The sequence below is a fragment of the Castor canadensis genome, chromosome 4 (genome assembly GCF_047511655.1).
Source record: "Castor canadensis chromosome 4, mCasCan1.hap1v2, whole genome shotgun sequence".
NCBI lineage: Eukaryota > Metazoa > Chordata > Mammalia > Rodentia > Castoridae > Castor > Castor canadensis.
Window position 1 is genome coordinate 48055180 of NC_133389.1, and position 20574 is coordinate 48075753.

General features: G+C 36.9%; 1 protein-coding gene across 4 annotated transcripts in view; it reads right to left on the minus strand.

Annotated features, from left to right (window-relative positions):
* The window catches only part of LOC109680301 (transcription initiation factor TFIID subunit 4B), a 110742-nt gene that overhangs the window by 20081 nt on the left and 70087 nt on the right, over nucleotides 1-20574 (minus strand). For 3 of the 4 annotated variants that reach the window (XM_074070117.1, XM_074070115.1, XM_074070114.1), the window contains one exon: nucleotides 9523-9627. In XM_074070117.1, the coding sequence (XP_073926218.1) occupies nucleotides 9523-9627 (105 nt within the window). Of the gene's footprint in view, nucleotides 1-7023; nucleotides 7817-9522; nucleotides 9628-20574 lie in introns of those variants that run through there. The other variant, XM_074070116.1, reaches the window with a different exon arrangement.

Consider the following 20574-nt stretch of genomic DNA (forward strand, 5'->3'; position numbering starts at 1 on the left):
AGTCCAGTAAAGGGTACAACAAAAATGGCAGGGGAACAAATGTGCACTCTTCTAGAGCTAGGACATACATGTTCTCCTGCCCTTGGACATCAGAGCCCTGGGTTCTTATTCCAGAATTTATACAGGCAGTCTATGTTCAACGCCCAACCTCACCACCACTGTTCTCATGCCTTTTTCCTACACTGCCTCCTCTGATTCTCAAGCCTTTAGACTCAGACTGAATTATACCAGCAACTTTCCTGGGTCTCCAAGTTGCAATTAGTCTCGATAATTACATAAGCAAACATGGTAAAAAAAATCTCTCTTATACATCTGTCTAAAACATACTGGTTCTGTTTCTCTGGAGAAGCTTAAGGAATATAATGTCAGAAACCAATGCTGCACAAGTGGCAGGAAACATTTTTAGATGACCACATTATAGTGGTTAAGAGCACAAACAAAACATCAAATCTCTAGTGTTGTATCTTTGGTGTGTATCTGGGTTCCTCTGCTTAATAACTATGGAAATTTAGATAAGCAACTAATCTACTCTACACCTAGTTTTTTTCATTTGGGAAAACAACCGTGTCATCTTACAGAGGAACAGTGAGACTAATGAAGACAATACATTCGAACTACTTGATAAAAGTAAACTATTGTTATTATATATGTATTTCAAAAGTACACACGATTGAATTAGTTTGAACCATATAAAATACTTAATGATTTTTCAACTGTAACAATGACAAGTTCATGTTTTAACCTAATATATACGAGGAAACTTTCAGAAGAGATATTGAAGAAATTTAAGAGTTATTTTTAACACTGTCATTCCACTTAGACATTTTCAACATGACCATAGTTAAACAGCACCTCTAAAATAAAAAGCTATCTTTTACCCACCTCACTGTAAGCAGTCATTAACATAAAAGCAGGGCAGACATAAAAAATCTTCTCCCTTCCCCACAAAGTCACTATCATTTGTTGGCTGAGTGATTTGCCTTCTACAACAGTCCTCCAGAGAGGTTCCTCTCCATTTCAGAGAGCCTTAAAAGACTTATAGAATGCCGGCACCTGGGAAGGATCTCATAAGTTATGTATCAAGATAAATTCATGCTATTGGAAAGCTATTTCTGAAACCTCCCAAAATTCTAGGCTTAATAATTCTATATAACTCTCCTTTTATAAATTGGGTAGAATTAGAGAAGAAATAAAAACTATTTTTTGACAGTAACAAAGAAATGTGCAGGGTACTCTATGACTGAGAAGAGGTTTAGTGCTTTGGAAGCCCTATTCTAGAAAAGACCAACAGAAAGACAATAATGTGTAAGCTAATTTGGCCCATAAAGCCCTCTTCTATGAAGAACATGAAAAAACAGACTTCAAAGCATTCTGCTGCATGACTTTTCCACTTACTTGGTATGGCCACACACCATGTCCTTAATGTAAAGTAGGGTAGGCCCTAATGAAGTCAACCATTAGAGTTCCAACTGCTTTGGGACAGAACCCTCCCTAGCGCCATCCCTGCCTTTTCAGGATGCTTCCATCTAGCTTCCCAGACTTCCTTTTGGGTCATGAGCAAGAAACTCCTGTGAATGCTTTCTGTGCAAGTTAAAAAGGGCTACCTACTATGCAGAGTTCCTCAAAAGCCAAGAGGTTTTTTTGGACTCCACTAAGCAACTCTTTCATTAAGTGCCTACAACATGTGAAGACACTGAGGATGAATACTGAATCACAAGGAATAGGGAGGGAATGTTTGTGCCATTATGACTCTGGGAAATTTTTTCTCAAGTATACTCAAATTAGTACAATATTCAAGTGACTTTAGATTATTAAAGGGATGCCAAATATCTTTCTTTTTCACAAGAATAAAAATTTCAAAATAGTCCTTCTAAGCACTTAATGAAAAACTGCAAACTGATGCAAATTACTTTTTCTCAGCTGTCTCAAGCCCTATCATAAACTTAAGCAACAAAGCTAACAAAATACAAAGCACTATATTCACGTTGTCTTGTAGATAACATTTGATTTTTCTTCAAATAAGTTGCTTATTTCTTTTAAAAAAACAGCAGTATTTCCTATGTAATTTTATTTTATTTTTTTTTTAATTTTATTATTCATATGTGCATACAAGGCTTGGTTCATTTCTCCCCCCTGCCCCCACCCCCTCCCTTACCACCCACTCCGCCCCCTCCCTCCCCCCCCCCCAATACCCAGCAGAAACTATTTTGCCCTTATTTCTAATTTTGTTGTAGAGAGAGTATAAGCCATAATAGGAAGGAACAAGGGTTTTTGCTGGTTGAGATAAGGATAGCTATACAGGGCATTGACTCTCATTGATTTCCTGTGCGTGGGTGTTACCTTTTGGGTTAATTCTTTTTGATCTAACCTTTTCTCTAGTACCTGGTCCCCTTTTCCTATTGGCCTCAGTTGCTTTAAGGTATCTGCTTTAGTTTCTCTGCGTTGAGGGCAACAAATGCTAGCTAGATTTTTAGGTGTCTTGCCTATCCTCACCCCTCCCTTGCGGAATACCAGGTATCCTATCAAAAAGTGAGTTTGGGTGAATTATAGAGCCCTGAGGTATCTTTAACCTAAAATAGGGTAGAGTCCCTAATAAGGGCCTTCCAGAAGACTAGGGGTATCTAAGTGAGTAGAAATATTTCATTTGGGTTTTACAGCACCCAGATAAAAAGCAAAACATGACAAAGATAATGAAGAGAATTCTAAAACCATGTTTCCTTCAGATCATCATCTTTTATTTGTCCTAATTTTCACAGGGTTTACAAAGCCCCCTTCCTGCTCCCACTCCCACCACCCCAAATCCAACAACTCACTTGAGAACTCTGAACATCCAGAGCTAGAAGAAAAGGCAAGCTGCTATAATAGTAAAATAAATATCACCAAGAACTTACATTTCATGCTAAAAATATTCCAACTGAATATCTACAGCAAATGACTATTGTGAAACACTATTTTGTGGTACAGGATTCTTTTTAAGAGTTCATCTCTAAATACATGAAAAAGTAATAGTTCTCCTAACCACCTTTTTTTTTTTTTTTAATTTTAAATATCTTTTGAGTCAGAGTTTTGCTATGTATCCCATAGGGTGGTATGAAATTGCAATCCTCCACGCGGGGAAAAAGGAACCCTCTTACACTGCTGCTGGGAATGTAAAGTAGTACAACCACTCTGGAAAAAAGTTTGGAGGCTACTTAAAAAGCCAAACATTGATCTACCATTTGATCCAGCTATACCACTCTTGGGGATATACCCAAAAGACTGTGACACAGGTTACTCCACAGGCACCTGCACACCCATGTTTATTGTGGCACTATTCACAATAGCCAAGTTATGGAAACAGCCAAGATGCCTCACTACTGACGAATGGATCAAGAAAATGTGGTATCTATACACAATGGAATTTCATGGAGCCATGAAGAAGAACGAAATGTTATCATTCACTGGTAAATGGATGGAATTGGAGAACATCATTCTGAGTGAGGTGAGCCTGGCCCAAAAGAAAAAAATTGTATGTTCTCCCTCATATGTGGACATTAGATCAAGGGCAATCACAACAAAGGGATTGGACTTTGATCACATGATAAAGCGAAAGCACACAAGGGAGGTATGAGGATAGGTAAGACACCTAAAAAACTAGATAGCATTTGTTGCCCTCAACTCAGAGAAACTAAAGCAGATACCTTAAAAGCAACTGAGGCCAACAGGAGAAGGGGACCAGGAACTAGAGAAAAGGTTAGATCAAAAAGAATTAACCTAGAAGGTAACACACGTGCACAGGAAATCAATGTGAGTCAACTCCCTGTATAGTTATCCTTATCTCAACTAGCAAAAACCCTTGTTCCTTCCTATTATTGATTATACTCTCTCTTCAACAAAATTAAAGATAAGGGCAAAATAGTTTCTGCCAGGTATCGAGGGGGAGGGAGGGGGGTAAGGACGGGGGCGGGGGCAGGGGGGAGAAATGACCCAAACATTGTATGCACATATGAATAAAATTAAAATTAAAAAAAACAAAAACAAAACAACCCAGTGCCACCAAAAAGAAAGAAAGAAAGAAGGAGCTCCTTAAAAAAAAAAAAGAAAGAAAGAAATTGCAATCCTCCTACCTCAGTCTCTCAAGTGCTGGGATTATAGGCACGCTCAGCTACCAGAAATCATTCTTTGTAAGCTACAGCATGAAATATATGGAACAATGAAACACAGCATATTATTCTAAGTGGTCTCTCTGGTCTTATTTCACCTATATCCAATGAGACTACTCATAAAAAAACTACAATGTGATGACTTCCATTAAGAATATATATTTAGGACAGGTGCTGGGGGCAAATGCCTGTAATTCTAGCTACTCAGGTGGCAGAAATCAGGAGGATCACAGTTTGAAGCCTGGACAAATAGTGAGGCCCTATCTCAGAAAAATCATCACAAAAAAGGACTGTTGGAGTGACTCAAGTGGTAAGAGCACCTGTCTAGGAAGTGTGAGGTCCTGAGTTCAAACTCTGTGGTATCATAAAAAAAAAGAAAGAAAGAATAGAGATTTAGGGCTCTGAAATGGGATCATTTTCTAAGTTCTATCCAAATGCTTTTTTCAAGGTTAAGAAATTTTTAATAAGTACAATAAAGAAGAAATGAATTTTAAAAATTCACTTAATTGTGGGGAGAGACAGCAACTATTATCAGTATCTGACATTCCTCTCTGAATTATAATTCAGCTATGGAAAAACTATACTTTTCTGAAATTAAAATTACATAATTCTAATTATCAGTCATTTAAAAAAATATTTGTTAAGCAAAGGCCCAAAAATGTCCTCTTTCCTCTTATCCCCAAGAATTAGAATTTTACAAGGTAGCATTTTAACTTACTTTTAGAGACCAACAACATGTAATTAATTATCCATTATTATAAAGTCATTCTGGTTAGCAAATGAAAACTATTATGAGTTAAACCTACCAGGTACACCAACAGTTCAAGCATCATATGTAGCTCATCTAGAACTGAATACTACAATACACTACTTAATTTTTATAGAAATATCCACATTTCCAAGCCAACTGAATAATTAAATGTTTTTGAAGGCTTCATTTACTTATGTGAATAGAAAAGTACTTAACTAAAAGTTAAGTACTTAAGTAAAATTGTATGCTTACCATAATTTGTGCAGATGCTCCTCAACTTACAGAGGGCCTACTCTCCATTAAACCCACTATAAAATAGCGTAAGCTGAAAATTCATGCAATATAACTAACTCATGGAACATCAAAGTTCAGCAGCACAACTGCAGAGGACCAGTGTTCACCCTTGTAATTCAGTGGCTGACTGGAAGCTACAGCTTAGTTACTGCTAGTCTGCATTGAAAGAAATACTGTAAAATTCCAGACCATGAAGAGATCAAAATTCAAAATTCAAAGTACAGTTTTACAGAATGCATATGGCTTTCACACCATGGACAAATTTTTAAAAAGTTTAAGTCCAATCAATGTACATTGGGTACCATCTATACTTCCATAGCTTCAAAAATTGATTTTATTTATAATGATGTGATCCTTTTAGATAAAAGGTTAAAATAATTATGCTGTATAGTCAACAAAAATAAACATTGTTATACATGCTGTCACTAATACTTCACGTACATTATGTGAAGGTACTGCTAACGGAAAAAAGATCCTTTCTAATCCAAGGAGTTCTAACACAGGAATTAATGAAAAATTTTAAATTCCAAAGGACTCCAAACACATTACCTGCATAGTGTCCAAACACAGATACACATACAAATACTCTAAATCTTAACATAGCTTCTATTTTACTGCATTAATATCTGTACAGTTTACATTAATTTACATACCAATTTCATATACTTCAAACGACAGTAGTAAATTAAGGATACATTTCAAGTGTTCCCTAGTAATACATTTAACTATGCCCCCACAAGCCAGCAGGTTAATGATATAAATATCTTGCCACATGATAATGGATTCTTGCTGCTCTTTGTTAGGATAGCATGAGGAAGGGCTGGCAGGGTGGCTCAGGCAGTAAAGCCTGCCTAGCAAGCATAAGGCCCTGAGTTCAAACTCCAGTACCAACAAAAAAAAAAAAAAGAGAGAGGGAGAAAGAGAGAGAGAGAGAGAGAGAGAGGGAGAGAAAGAGAGGAGAGATAATATGAGGACAGTAGCTGATGCCACTCAATTTTACCAAGATTTTTAACAATGTCAAGTGTCCATTTCCAAAGGCCAGGCTAATACACAAATTTTTCAAAAAACTGCTTTGTTTCATCATAACAGAACAAAATTCTAAAGGACAAAGATCAACTGTCAAAAAATGGCAAACTGATTGTTAACGAAACCAAGTTCAACTTTCTGATGATCCAGCAACTCCACTCCTTGGGATATATCCAAAGGAATGGGACTCGGGTTACTCCAGAGGCACCTGCACACCCATGTTTATTGCAGCACTATTCACAACAGCCAAGTTACAGAAACAGACAAGATGCCCCACCATTGACAAATGGATTAAAAAAATGTGGTATTTATACACAATGGAATTTTACTTAGCCATGAAGAAGCATGAAATCTTATCCTTCACAAGTAAATGGATGGAACTGGAGAACATCATTCTGAGTGAGGTTAGCCAGGCTCAGAAGACCAAAAATCTCCCTCATATGCAGACATTAGATCTAGGGCAAAGGCAGCAATGTGGTTGGACTTGGGTCACATACTAAGGGGAGAGCACATATGGGAGGTATGGGGATAGGTAGGAAACCCAAAACTTGAAAGTGTCTGATGTCCCCACTGCAGAGGAGCTAATACAGTAACCTTAAAATGACAGAGGTCAATATGGGAAGGTGACTGGAAAGTAGTGAAGAGGTCAGGAAAAGATGAGTCAGTTTGGGTTGTAACACACTTATGCGTGGAAACAATGCTAGGAATCTCTCTGTGTAGCTATCCTTATCTCAACTAGCAAAAATGCTATGTCCTTCTTATTATTGCTTATTTTTTCTCTTCAGCAAAATTGGAGAAGAGAAAGTGAAGGGGTGGGAGGCAGGGGGCCAGGGAGGGAGAAATGACCCAAACAATGTATGCATATATGAATAAATGAATAAAGAAAAAAAAATCATCATTCCATTCAATTTTCCAAATTGAAAACTTTCTCATTAACAGCAAAAGGGAAAATAAACCCAAAAACAAAATTAGATTTGAACAAAAAATTACTCTTTGAAAAGCCACATTCTACCCCCAATTCCCTGAGATTATACACATATTCTATTCAATTCAAATGAAACAGGTTAAGATTTCAGGTTCCCATCTATAAGCAATGAAGCAAACAAAAAGAAAGCCCGATAGCAGAATACAAAACATTAAAAATAAAAAGTATTTCACACATGACTTCTGTGTTATTTGTAAAGGAATAAAACAAGTGAGTAAAGGAATTTTTAACAATCCTGATGAATGCAATTCAAGTTATTGGAGGGGTCAATAAATGAACAGGATACTTAAATACTAAAAGAACATACAACAGAGTTCTTTCCCATGCTTCATTTTTAAAACAGTAATGCCATTAAACTTAAAATACCACAAATAAAACTCATCCAAAAAGAAAGGAGTCTTTAGTTGATTTTAAAATAAGAATTGTAATAAAATGTCATCAGCCGACTGAAGAAATTGGTATTTTCAATTCAGCATGATGTTACTTAGAAGTTTGACAACTGCCTAAAGCTCAAAGTCCAAGAGACATAGGAGGAAATATATACAACCGAGTTCTCAAAACTAGCAAAGCGCTGAGTGAGCAGACATTCAATGTAATTATATCCAAGTCAGAAAACACCTGTTTGGAAAACAAAAAATTAAGCAATTTTGCATTTTAATACTAATAGATAAATCACAGAAACTGATTTTAACAGCATTTTGACACAAAGATAGAGGAATGCACAAGGACGTGGGTTCAATTCCCAGTACCACAAAACAAACAAAAGTGCTGAGTGAATCAAAGATTTATACTTAAAAAATGAAATGATAAAAGTACTAGTACATGATTCTAGTTATGAAAGGGCTTCCTTGCCAGGCCAGGTGCATGCCTGTAATCCTGTCACTCAGGAGGTACAGGCAAGGGGACGGCAAGTTCCAGGCCAGCTAGTTTACATAGCAAGACCCTGTCTTAAATTGAAAGCAAATGATACTTATGAATAAAATGATACTGAGTCTAAGATCAACATTAAGTAATCTGAGGGGTGAAAAACTTACCCAAGAGAGTTAGACAGATGTAAACATTAACAAGGCTAGGCATAAGTTGAAAGATGTTGGAGCAGAGGGGTGGATACATAGGGAGTTCATTATACTGCTCCCTCTGCCTTTGTGTTTATCTGTTTTTCCATAAAGTTTTCTCAGTGTGCCTATTCTTTAACCCAGGAACTCCATTTCTAGAATTTCACCTACAGTTTCATTATTCAAGCACACTAAAGGATGTTCTCTGAAGCGATGAAAGCAAAAACCTGGATCAAAATGCTCATTAGAGAACTTGGTTGAATAAACTGTGATTTATCTAAACAAAAGTATAAAAGTAAATTACATGAAGTAGATTATGGAAAAGGGGAAAACATCAAGGGTACAATAATGAGTATAGTTTGATCACGTTTAAGTCAAAACAAAATAAAAAATGTAGCTTTGTGAATGCACAACAGATACATGTCCATATTCATAACATATTTCTGCAATAAGACTATGTGAGAAACTTAACAGTGGCTACATCTAATCGGGCAGGGGATGAAGGGCATATCACATCCATGACATGTGAAGGAAGACAGAACCAGGATTAACCTTTCCTCTACTGGGTGACTGACATTCACTGAGGAACTGACAACACTCAGGGTCAATGTTGGTGGAGAGCTGCTTCAAAATGCATGTAAACTCTACAGAGCAGATGCATGAGCCAATGCTCCTTTACTGGCGACCCCATCCCAGGGCTCCTGCTGTACCTCTATCTTAGCCCTGAGGATCCATCCCAAAGTTTAATGCTATTTATATCATTACTCTTAAGAAGTAAGAAAGTAAGCCCTTCCCTTGGTGTTCATCAAACAACTCATGTTTATAACCTAATAGAAGAAAAAATGTTCATACAAGGACTAATAAGAACAGTTAAACCATGCAAACACATTTCATGCTCAGCCAAGGAGAAGCTGGTATTGGAGTGAATTGTCAGGGATCACGGAGAAATAAGACAGCAGACTTAGTCTTATTAGAAGAGTCAGGTTCAGACAGAGGGGGAAAGGATTGCGTAAAATGCTAGCTATGTACAGAAGTAAAAACTGAAATAGTGAGACACAGTATGGCTGTGTGCAGTATGGGCTAGTAAGCAGTATGTAATAATAAGTAGTAATAAAGTTCAAGGGGATATACCTCTTAAAAACCTGGCAAAGTGTAAGCTTTTATAAATTTGGCAAAGGATGTGTAGAGCAGGAGAAACTATTTCCATGTCTTTGCTTCTTTCTGACTTTCTTGACATAAAAACTAAAATAATGAATGCTATGTCAGTACCTCACTTCCAGATTCTAGTGGTCTCTTCTTCCTTGGTCCAATAGCTGCAAGAGCTGTGAGATTAGCATCTCTGTGCTGTATCTGGGCAAGCTCCAACTGCTGTAACTAGAAGACAGAAAAAAAAAATCAGTGTTTACACACAGTTATGCTCAGAGGGAGAAAGAAACTAATCACCAAGCTTATTTCTGTATTCTTCCCCACGTACAGTTACAGCATAAAATAAGTATTACATGCAATTACAGCCAAGGTTACATTTCCCTATTCCTTGATTCCATAAACTCTTAGCCTATAATTTTGATGCAGAAGAGGCAGAACTTAGGTAAGGAAAAATACAGGACAGAAGAAAAGGAAGGCATCTCAAGCACAAATTTTTTTCCCCACTTTAAGTACAGGAAAGAAATGCTTGAAAAGTAAGTTGAACAACCAGCCAGAGATTGGTCAGACTACAATCAAGCTTTTTAGATTAAAAGAAATTCACTTGGACTGGAGGTGTGCTCAAGTGGTAGAGTGCCTGCTTTGCAAACATGAAGCCCTGAATTCAAACCCCAGTCCAACCAAAAACAAAACACAGCAACAACAAAACTATAGCAGCCAAGTATTCTCATTACAAACATTTGTAATATAGCACATTTCCTCATTTGCAAATAAAAATCGTAAACACATTATATTTTTGGCAAAAATCTAAAGTGTATACTCTTTTGTTGTACAGCTTTCACACACTTAGTCCAGAATGCCCAAATCTATAAGGTAGAATTTTTTACTATGAGGGCAGCACAATAAAGAGGTATATATGAAAAGATGTCTTATAAAAAGGCAGAAAAACTATCATTTCATCAAGATAGATAAAGTGTCAAACTAGGTATTGTAGAAAACAAGGCAAGAAAAAAACAATGGTACTAGCAAGTGGGTCCTTGACAGGTGATTAGGTCATGAGGGTGGAACACTCACAAATGGAATGAGTCCCCTTTAAAGGAGGCAGGAGAGGTACTCCTCCTTCCTTCTACCATGGACAACATAGCAGAGGGTGCCATCTATGAGGAATGGGTTCTCACCAGACAATGAACTGGCTAGCACCTTATCTTGGACTTCCCAGCCTCCAAAATGTGAGAAACTCTTTAGAAAATAAGCTACACAGTGTATTTTGTCATAGCAGCCTGCTCATTACTTAGAAAACAGTTAACCAAAAAAGTAAACTAACAGTTAACCAAAAAAGTAAACTAAGAATCATTTTCCATTTGGTCTACAAATTAAAGGATAGAATTCCTTGTTTTAAACTGTAAGTTTTCTTATAAGTAAGATGTTAGAAAAGTATTTTCAGAAGTTGTAAAATCTTTTGTTGCTGCTGGCTTTTTTAATAACAAATATAGTTCAGAGTTTTATGCTGCCCCAATCCAGAACTTCTAGGTGACGAAAAATGATTTTAGTTAATCTCCCCTGCAGCACAAATCAAAGAACAAACTATATTTTAAAGTCCTTCTCTGCAGAGAAATGCAATCTGCAAGACAGTCATACCAAATAAAAGATGTTTAAAGAGGCCCATGTCTTCAACTTCGCATACCCATGTAGTAAAACATTTTCTCCTACTTTGCAAGTTAATACTTTGGTTCTCTGAAGTTTCAAATACAACATTTCTAATTTTTTCAAAAATCTAACAAAAATGGAAATTGACCATAGTTTTAGTTGGCCCTATACCCATAACAAACTTTTTCAAAAACAGTATCTTTAGCCAACACAGAACAGAGAAACCAGGCACTTGTAACCACAACAAGAGGAAGTTTGGACATTATTGCAGATTTGGCCTAATGGTGGTTAAACGTGGCAACATCAAGGTCAGTATGGTAAAAGGCAGCTGCTGAATGGTTATGCATGACTATTTGTGCAGAGAACCCCAAGTCATCTGTGAAAAAAAAAACCACCAAAACCAAATCCTCTCAGGACTAATAACAAGGTTAGCAAAACTGAAAGAGACAAGGCTGACACAGACAATAATTGTCTTTCTAATACCAATAAGGTACAAGTGAAAAATTAGTTTAAAAAATGTCATTATTGGACTGGCAGAGTGGCTCAAGTGGTAGAGCACTTGCCTAGCCAAGTGGAAGGCCCTGAGTTCAAACCCCAGCCAGTACTGTCAAAAAAATTTAAATTGTCATCATAACACTTCTCCCCAAAGTGAAATACCAAGGAGTCAGTCTGCTATGTACAGATATCTGGATGGGGTAATCCAAATACTCATAAAAGAAATGAGGGAGACACACTGTTTTCATGGATTGCAAGGGTCAACATAATAAAGATTCTAATTCTCTCCAAACTGACCTGACCTACAGACAAACTTCTTCTAAAGTTTATATGGGTGGCTAATGATATAGCTCAGTGCCAGGGCACTTGCCTAGCATGTACTGGGGTCTAGAGTGTGACATCTAATACTAAAAAAAAGCTTATATGGAAAGGCAAAGGAGCTAGAATAAAATTAATTTTGATAAGCATGAACAAGCCAGGCATAGTGGCCCACATATGTAATCCCAGCTACTTGAGAGGTAAATAGGAGGATCATGGTTCAAGGCCTGGACAAAAAAGTTAGTGAGACCCTATCTCAAAGAACAAGCCGGGCATGCCGGTTCACATCTGTAATCCCAGTTACAGGAGAGGTATAGGTAGGAGGAATATGGTTTAAAGCCAGCCCAGGCAAAAACTACGGGACCCTATCTGAAAAATAATCAAAGCAAAAAGGACTGGAGGTATGGCTCATGTGGTGGGCTGCTTGCCTAGGTTAGTGTAAGGTCTTGAGAGGAAAGAGCCCAGTAACACAAGGAAAACAAAACAAAAGGGAGCAAGACTGAAGAATCACAGTGTGAGATTTTAAGACTTACTATAAGGATACAGTAATCAAAATAATGTGATTCTGGCATAGGCATAGACATAGATTAATGGAACAGAATAAGGCCTGTAAGTATAGTCACCTGAGTTTTGATAAGGTTGGAAAAAAATTCAGTTGGGAAGTAAGAAAGATTCTCTTCTTGACCAAACTATAGCCAAGTTCTCAACCAGGCCTCAACCAAGGTTTAAAAAACATTGAATGAAACACTAGCATAGTTTATAACAGCATCCTTAGGATGACCTTAATCCTCCTTTCAGGGCCTACTGGAGAAAACCTGAGATGGCCAAAAGTTGTCTATTTGTTCTGGCAACACCAGAACATAAGGCCCACCTGCAGCATCCATGGCAGGACGCAGTCAGCACATCCAGATGGAATAAGCCTCTCTTCCCCTGCAAACATGCTTTACTTCCAGGACTGCTATACTCTCACTCTCTTCTCTCCCTACTCACCAATGTTAAAAAGGGTATTACAGTAAGCATGGAAGGTAGTGCTTGCCATGGCATATGTGAGGTCCTGGTTTAATCCCTAGTACCAAAAGTAAAATTAAAAAAAAAAAAAAAAAGCAAACATGGTATGGACAAGTTGGACATGGTGGCGCCTGCCTGTAGATCCAGTTGTTCAGGACTCAGCTGTTGAGGAGGCTCAGGTGGGAGAACCACTTGCTCTCAGGAGTTTGCTTGGACACATAGCAAGACTTCATCTCAAAACAATAAAAGGCAAGAATGATATTGGCAGTAGTGCTTTGGAAATTTTAAAAATCCTTTAAGGGCTGGGCTCAAGTGCTGGCTGCCTGGCAAGCACAAAACAGAATTCAAACTCCAGTACTAAAACAAAATGAAATGAAACAAACAAATCCTTTGTTTGAGGAAATCCTTTCTGTTTCTAGATTCCCAAGTTTTTACTTATGGATTTTTAATTTTTATCATATGTATTTTTGTATTAATCGATATGATTAGGTAGGTTTTCTTTCTTTCATACAGATTACACTGACAAATTTTTAAATATTAAAACAACTTTGCATTTCCAAGATAAGCAATACATGGTCTGGTACACTATTCTCTTATATATTGTTACATTGGATTAGCTATCATTTTGTTGTGATATTTCCATGAGGGATATTGGTTTGTAGATTTCTTGTTTTGGGACATCTTTCTGGTTTGGGTTATCAGGATTGTGCTAGCCACATTAAATGTACTGGCTGTTTCTCTCTTCTGTTTTCTGGAAGAGGTTGTGTAGAGGTGGTGTTAATTCTTCTGTAAATTTTTGGTGGAATTTACTAAATAAATGATCTGCATTTAAATTTTAAGTACAAATTCAATTTACTTAATTATGTAAGTCCTGAGATTATCTATTTCATGTTGGCTAAGATTTGATAGTCTGTGCTTTTCAAGATTGGCAATTTCATCTAAGTTGCATGTATGCACAGTTTGTTATATTTCCTTTTACCTTTTCATGTTTTAAGTACCTGAGGATCTATAGTGAAATCCCATCTTTTATTCTTGATATTGGTGATTTGTCTTTTTTGGGTTTTTTTCCTCCCAGTCTTACTACAGATTTATCAATTTTATTGATTAATGAACCAGCTTTTAGTTTCATTTTTTTCAGATTCATTGATTTCTGCTCTTAACTTTATTGCTTGCCCCTTTCTGCTTGCTTTGGGCCTATATTCCTCTTCTTTTTCCAAGTTTCTTTAGGTAGAAGTTTACATTATTGATTTGAGACCTTTCTTCTTTTCTCGTAATAAGTATTTTCCCTGTTCTTTGAATTGAGTTTCTTATAGGCAGATATGGTTCATAGTTTTTTAGCACATTCCGACCATCTCTGCCAATTTTGGATTGTATCTTGAGTATTTTGAATAGTATGAGACTCTGGGTCTTTTTAAGATCCTTTGGAGAATGTTGATACTTGTGATTTGGCATGCAATTGACAGTTAGGTTCTGGCCATGGGTTGCAATGTAATTTCAGTTGGTTGTGGCTCCAAGGGCAGACTGTTTTAAAAGCTCGGGCAATGCCATCTGAATCTGCCCAGTACACATCACATGGGAGTCAGTCTGGGATCTGGCGATGCTCTGTAGTTCATCAGAATCAGGTGCGCCCATGACAAATGTGGAGCTAAGGAGTGGGCCTGCGAGTTTAAGATAATGACCTGGGTTGCTCTTCTGAGCTCCTCCCAGCTCTGCCATCTTCCCAATAACTTCTCATTCCTTGCAGCTCCGTTTTGGTCCTTAGGGCTTTACATAGCTGGATTTGCTACCTACTTCTGTGATTGTGCCCACATCCAGGGGATAGCAACCTCACTACCAGTTCAGTAGTGTTGTGAATGCTCATCGTCCTCATCTGCTTATTAGTTACTTTTCAAAGCTCCCATGTGCCATGTATTATGCCCAGCTTTTACAGTTCTACTCAGAGGAGAGACAATTTGGAGTGTTTTTATTCATCTTATCTGGAGCCCTTAAAAGGCAGTATAACTAGAATTCTGACAACAGGTTTCTATGATGTTATGTACCAACCAGTCTTTGTTTTACACAATGTAAGTCTGCACTGCTCACCTGTACCAACAACACACACACTGCTCCAAAGAGACTGAACAGGCTTGGCAAGTTCTCTTGAATATTCTTATTCCTTCTTTATGGTTAAGGAAAAAGGCAGAAGCTTTTATTGCCCTTATCATTGCCTCTGATATGAAGTAGAAGTCAAGTCCATGCTCTGGAGAGCATCAGAGCAACAGTAATTGAATGTTATTTTATTCTTGGTACTCCGTATTTGTATCCATTTTTAAGTACAACTCTTGGAAGTACAGTGCTTAATTAACACACAAAAACATTAATAGATTACCTTATAGATCACACAAACTCTTAGAGGTACAGTTCAGTAGAGGTACTTCTTGATGTTAAGTACATAATTTTCAAGAACAAAGAATAAAGAAAATAATGAAAACAGAAACCAAAAGATTAGACAGAATCAGAGGAGCAAGGTGAAGAATGACTAAACCAGGTACCATATTAGCTAACTGCCTAGACAGACCAATGAACATCCTTCACATGAAGGAACAAATTTATCTAGATAATTAGGACACCAACAGTGTTGAGAAATACAAAACTGTGCTTTGGAAAAATCCAAAAATGTGTTTCTTTAGAGGGAAAAATGTAAATAGACTAATGTGTTATCCAACATTGGTAGAAATGAAAAGAAGTCATGTCACCAAATTGGAATGTCTGAAAGAAACTACAAAAATAAGAAAAATAACTACCATATTTTGAATTTTGCATACAAAGAATTAAGAATGTTCTGCTAAGATTTTACAATGAAAGTTAAGCAACATAAAGATAAAAATTAAACCATAACACCAAACAAATGAAACTTTTAAAAAACTTAACTGAATTTTAGATAGGCTGTGGAAAAAAGAAATTCTCAATGATGCATAGTAATTCCTGCTACATTTTTGCTAAAAATACCAAATTTACTGGAGAAAGCAAGATTATATACTAAAATATTATATTTTAATACAATACAGAAAGAAAATATTAAATAATAATGGTGAATATTAAACCAAAAGAATCAAAAAGCAAGTTTAAAAAAAAACCCACCCCCACTACATTCAAGGAAACCACAGTAGAATCAGAGTCCTTTCTAAGCCCTCAGAGATAATTACTGAGCTGGCATTCCACTAGATGAACAAGTTCAGAGTCTGATTATTTTCTCTCTTCATCACTAAACAAGTTCTTTATGCTATCAGGATACTATCCAGAATACCTTGGAATTTGAAAGGCATACTCAGATGTCTTGTTATTCAGTCCTTCCCTTCTCATCTATCATACTGTCATGATTTGGATATGAAATGCCCCCCCCACCCCGCCCCAAAGGCTCATGTGTTGAAGGCTTGATCCCCAGCTGGTGGATCCAACCATTGAAAGGTGACTGGACCATGAGAGTTCTGACATAATCAATGGATTAATGCATGGATGGATACATAACTTGGTGGCATTACTGGAATGTGTTGGGAACAGGGAGGTGAAGCTTCGTTAGAGGAAGTAGGTCACTGGGGGAGGCATATCTTGTCCCTGGTCCTTTCCTGTCCCTCTCTCTCTGCCTCCTGGATGCCATGGGGTGAGCAGTTTCCTCCACTATGCCCTTCCATCTTGATGTTTCTACCTTGCTGCAGGCCTAAAGCAATGGAGCCAGCCGACTTCAGACTGAAACCTCTATAACTATGAGCCAAAATAAACCTTTCCTCTCCTGTTGGTCTCAGGTATTTTGTCAAAACGATGAAAAAAACTAAGACACGTACCTTCCAGAAAAATGGAGTATTTCTCTTCATCTCAGTTAGACACTGTTATACTTTGGCTATGAAGTGTCCCCTCAAAGGCTCATGTATTGAAGGGATCCCAGTTGGTGGCACTATTTTGGGAGGGTCTGCAAACTTTAGGAGGTAGGGCAACAGCTGCAGAAAGGTCACTAGAAGTGTCCTGGGGGCTGTATCTTGGTCTGGGTCTTTTTCTCCTTTTCTCTCTACTTCCTGTCTGCCTGAGATGAATAGCCTCTGCCACATATTTCTGCCATCATGATGTTCTGCCTCACCATGGGCCCAGAATTAATGGGTCAAGGACTATGAACTAAAACCTCTGAAACCACACCCAGCTTTTCATTGGTTGAGATGGAATCTCATGGACTTTTGGCCAGAACTGGCCTCAAACCCTGACCCTTTGTATCTCTATCTTCCAAGTAGCTAGCACATTATAGGGATGAGTCACTGTTAGTTAGATTTCTAAGACAAGGTCTCATAGCTACCTTTCCCCAGACTGGCCTTGAACTCAAGATCCTCCTGTTTCTGCCACCCCAGTAGCTGGAATTATAGGTGTGTGTCACATTTGGCTTATTCCTGTTATAACATGTACCTCCCTCTTCTACCAAGGGAGTGGTATGTTTCTCAAGATACACAAATACTCAGTTTCAAAGTTAAGGATGCATACATCTTCTGATGAATCTCTATCACCATGAAGTCTCTTGTGAAGATATTCATGGAAAAAACCTTGTGTAGCTTTTCTGGTCCCCAAACAGAACCTATGGAATGATTATCAGATGGCAACTGAACTCTGTCAGTTCAAGATTCCAAATCTCAGATTTCCAAATCATACCTACAGGGAATATATATGGGGTTTGAAGTCAGGGCCTCACACTTGCAAAGGAATATGAAAAGTACCCTTTTCTACTCTTAAGACAGTTCTCCAGTGGTTCTAGTCACGATCTGTAGTGCAGTAGCAGCAACAGCAACCAGGACTCAGCCCCAACCCATACCTACTGGATCATAAACTCTGGGGCCAGGGCCCAGCAATCTGTATATTCAGAAGTCCTTGGAATAATTTTCATGCACACTGCAGTTTGAGACCACTGTCCTAGACTGCCAATGCTTTCTATCACTATTTCTCTGGTATGTCATAAAAGCCCTTTACAATTTGGCATTGATTTGATTGCTCAAATGTAGTTTTAATGACAAATTTGCTTTTGCTCTATCCAATGTTCCATCGGTTTTGGCACATGCAGAACTAGAATTAAATTTAAATATAAACTGCTATAATTTAATAGCTCTCTTTATCACATTTCACTATCTTTTCAAATTTCACCTTAAAAACTGTCTTGTCTTTCTCATATCTAAATAAAATATTTTCTATTCAATAATGAGCTTTATGATTAAATAGTTTATTTACTGCATAATAATGTTTTATGGAGAGCTGTACCTAGTGTTTTTATATTCTAAAATTTCTTTAAGCAAAACCCCCTAATACTTCAGGGTACAAGTTTCCTAACTTGTATTTATTCTTGTGCCCGGTTCCTACATGTTGTGAACAAAGCCCATGTGCCAGCAGGTATATTCTTATATCCCCCCATCCCCCATTGTCTGATGCAGTTGGAAATGCTAGAATTACTAAAAATAAAGTAAATGAAATCTTTGTCTCACTCAACACAGATGCACTGAACTCACATTTCTCAAAGGAGAAAAAAAGAAATTCAAAAGGACATAAGGGTCATAAAATATATAACAAATCTTTAAGAAATCAGGAATTTTGAACTGCAAAATCATATGGCTTGCACTGCAGAGTTCTGGATGATGTGGTAAGAAAGGAAAACACAGAGGGCTAGATGTTAATCTAGGACATACAACACACATTTTGAACAAGTCTGCAGCTGCATTAAACAAAGATGTGCCTGCTTATTTGAAGTTAGAATCTGGCAATTAGTAATGTATACCTTTTCCCAAATAGATGGTGAAATGGAAATCAGAGTTAACATTTCAGGAAAAGTATCTACAGAAATAAAAAATGCAGACATTGAAAATGTTAGTATTGAAATTTTAAAGTTACAAGACAGAAAGAATATGCTCCAAAATTTTTTTTTAGTAAAAAACATTAAAAGGGGGAAAAAAAGAGAGCCCCTATATTTAAAATAAAATGTTTGAGTTAACGGTATATCCACAGACATTTTGTAAGACAACAATAAGGTTTTCAAATAATTAAATAACTTGTCCAGTTAATAAGAACAGTATGCAACAGGAACCACCTTTATGGACTGAGACTAGGCTGGAAGCAAATCCAAAAGCAGGTTTTTGTTTTTTTTTTTTAAGTGTCAAATGATAATGACAAAATGAGAAGGAGTCAATAGGAGGAATAAAAAGACACTACAAGATACCTTCATAATAACCTGCTCAATTTAACACAATTTGTCCATATATCCAGAATGCAAAGAAGAAATGCTCAAGAAAAAACTTGGAGAAATAATCAAGATCAAAAACAGTTGAAAGCAAACATGGATTGTGAAGGGAATTCAGGTTGTGATTTAAAATTTATAGGATTAACACCACTGTTGAAAATTTTCCCAGCATAAATAAAGCATACAATGCCTCTAACAATTTTTTGCAGTTCTGCATTTATGATACATTGCCCTTAATCTGTTTTGTTACCTGGTTGGGAGGTGGATAGTTACTTGGAAAGGGAAAGCAAAGCAGCTCTAAATCAAGCAACTGTGAGAAACTTTCTCAATTGTGTTAACTTTCACAATTGAACAAAGAAAACTTCCCAGTTAGTCAAATACCAAAAGAAACACAAAGTGTTAGAGTTTACATTGATATACTAGTAATTAGTTTGTAACCTTGCAAATTACCAGATAAGAGAACAATTCAACTCTATATTAAAGTAGGGACAGTATTTATGCAATCAAACAAACATGGTATCACTGTGTATTTGATTCTGAATGGGAACCCTTTTGAATATTAAGGTTAGGGACAGCTCTAGGGGGCAGGAGGATGATGAAAATGACAATATTCCACTTTCAAGCATTTGCAACTAATACAGAGTAGCTCTGTTCTGGAACCAGGGTCAATGTATTTGATTCCTTTTTAGATCAAAGAGGATTTATTTACAGAAGTAAACAACTAGAAAAGTTTCAAAAATACATTGGAAAGAAATCACAGAATTCTTTTAGTCTTGCTTGAAAAAAATAATAAGCAGAGGTGCACAAGGAGAGAAAAAAACAGGCTTGCTGTACTCAGTAAAAGAGGCACATTTTGCCTCTCTCAATATTATTTGAAAAATGTTGTCCACCTATTAATCCCTCAGGGAATAATTAAACACAATACTAAAAAAATCAAACTAACAAAACATCCCATTCAAAACTGAAAGAAAAACTAAGATATAGATGTCTATGAAGATTTATGAAAGAACAACATATAAGGAAAATCTTTAAGGTTAAAAGGGTAAGGTTTCTGGTAGATATTTTCCAAAACGGGGAAACAATTAGAAGGAAGTGATATAAATATCCTTGATTAAAATGAAGAGGGATATCTAGGATTCAGAGCAATGATATGTTGTGTTTCTCCAAATAATCTGTCAAGTCAGGTTTTCTTACAGAGAATGTAGGTACAGTCACAAGTTAATATTTTTAGATAAATTTTCCAAAGGAAAGATATTAGTACGAAGAACCTTTTGTTGGAAATAAGATGATTCTGGTCCCAACTCTTCTTAATGTTCTCCCTTTCCTGATACCCTTCCACGAAGAGTTCATGTATTTTCCTTTTCTATGTTAATGAAAACACCACACATTGACTGTAAGATTCTTACTAGATTTCCATTTGTTTTGCCTCAGCTCCTACATTAATCCAAACAATAAGGGCCTTTAAAACATTC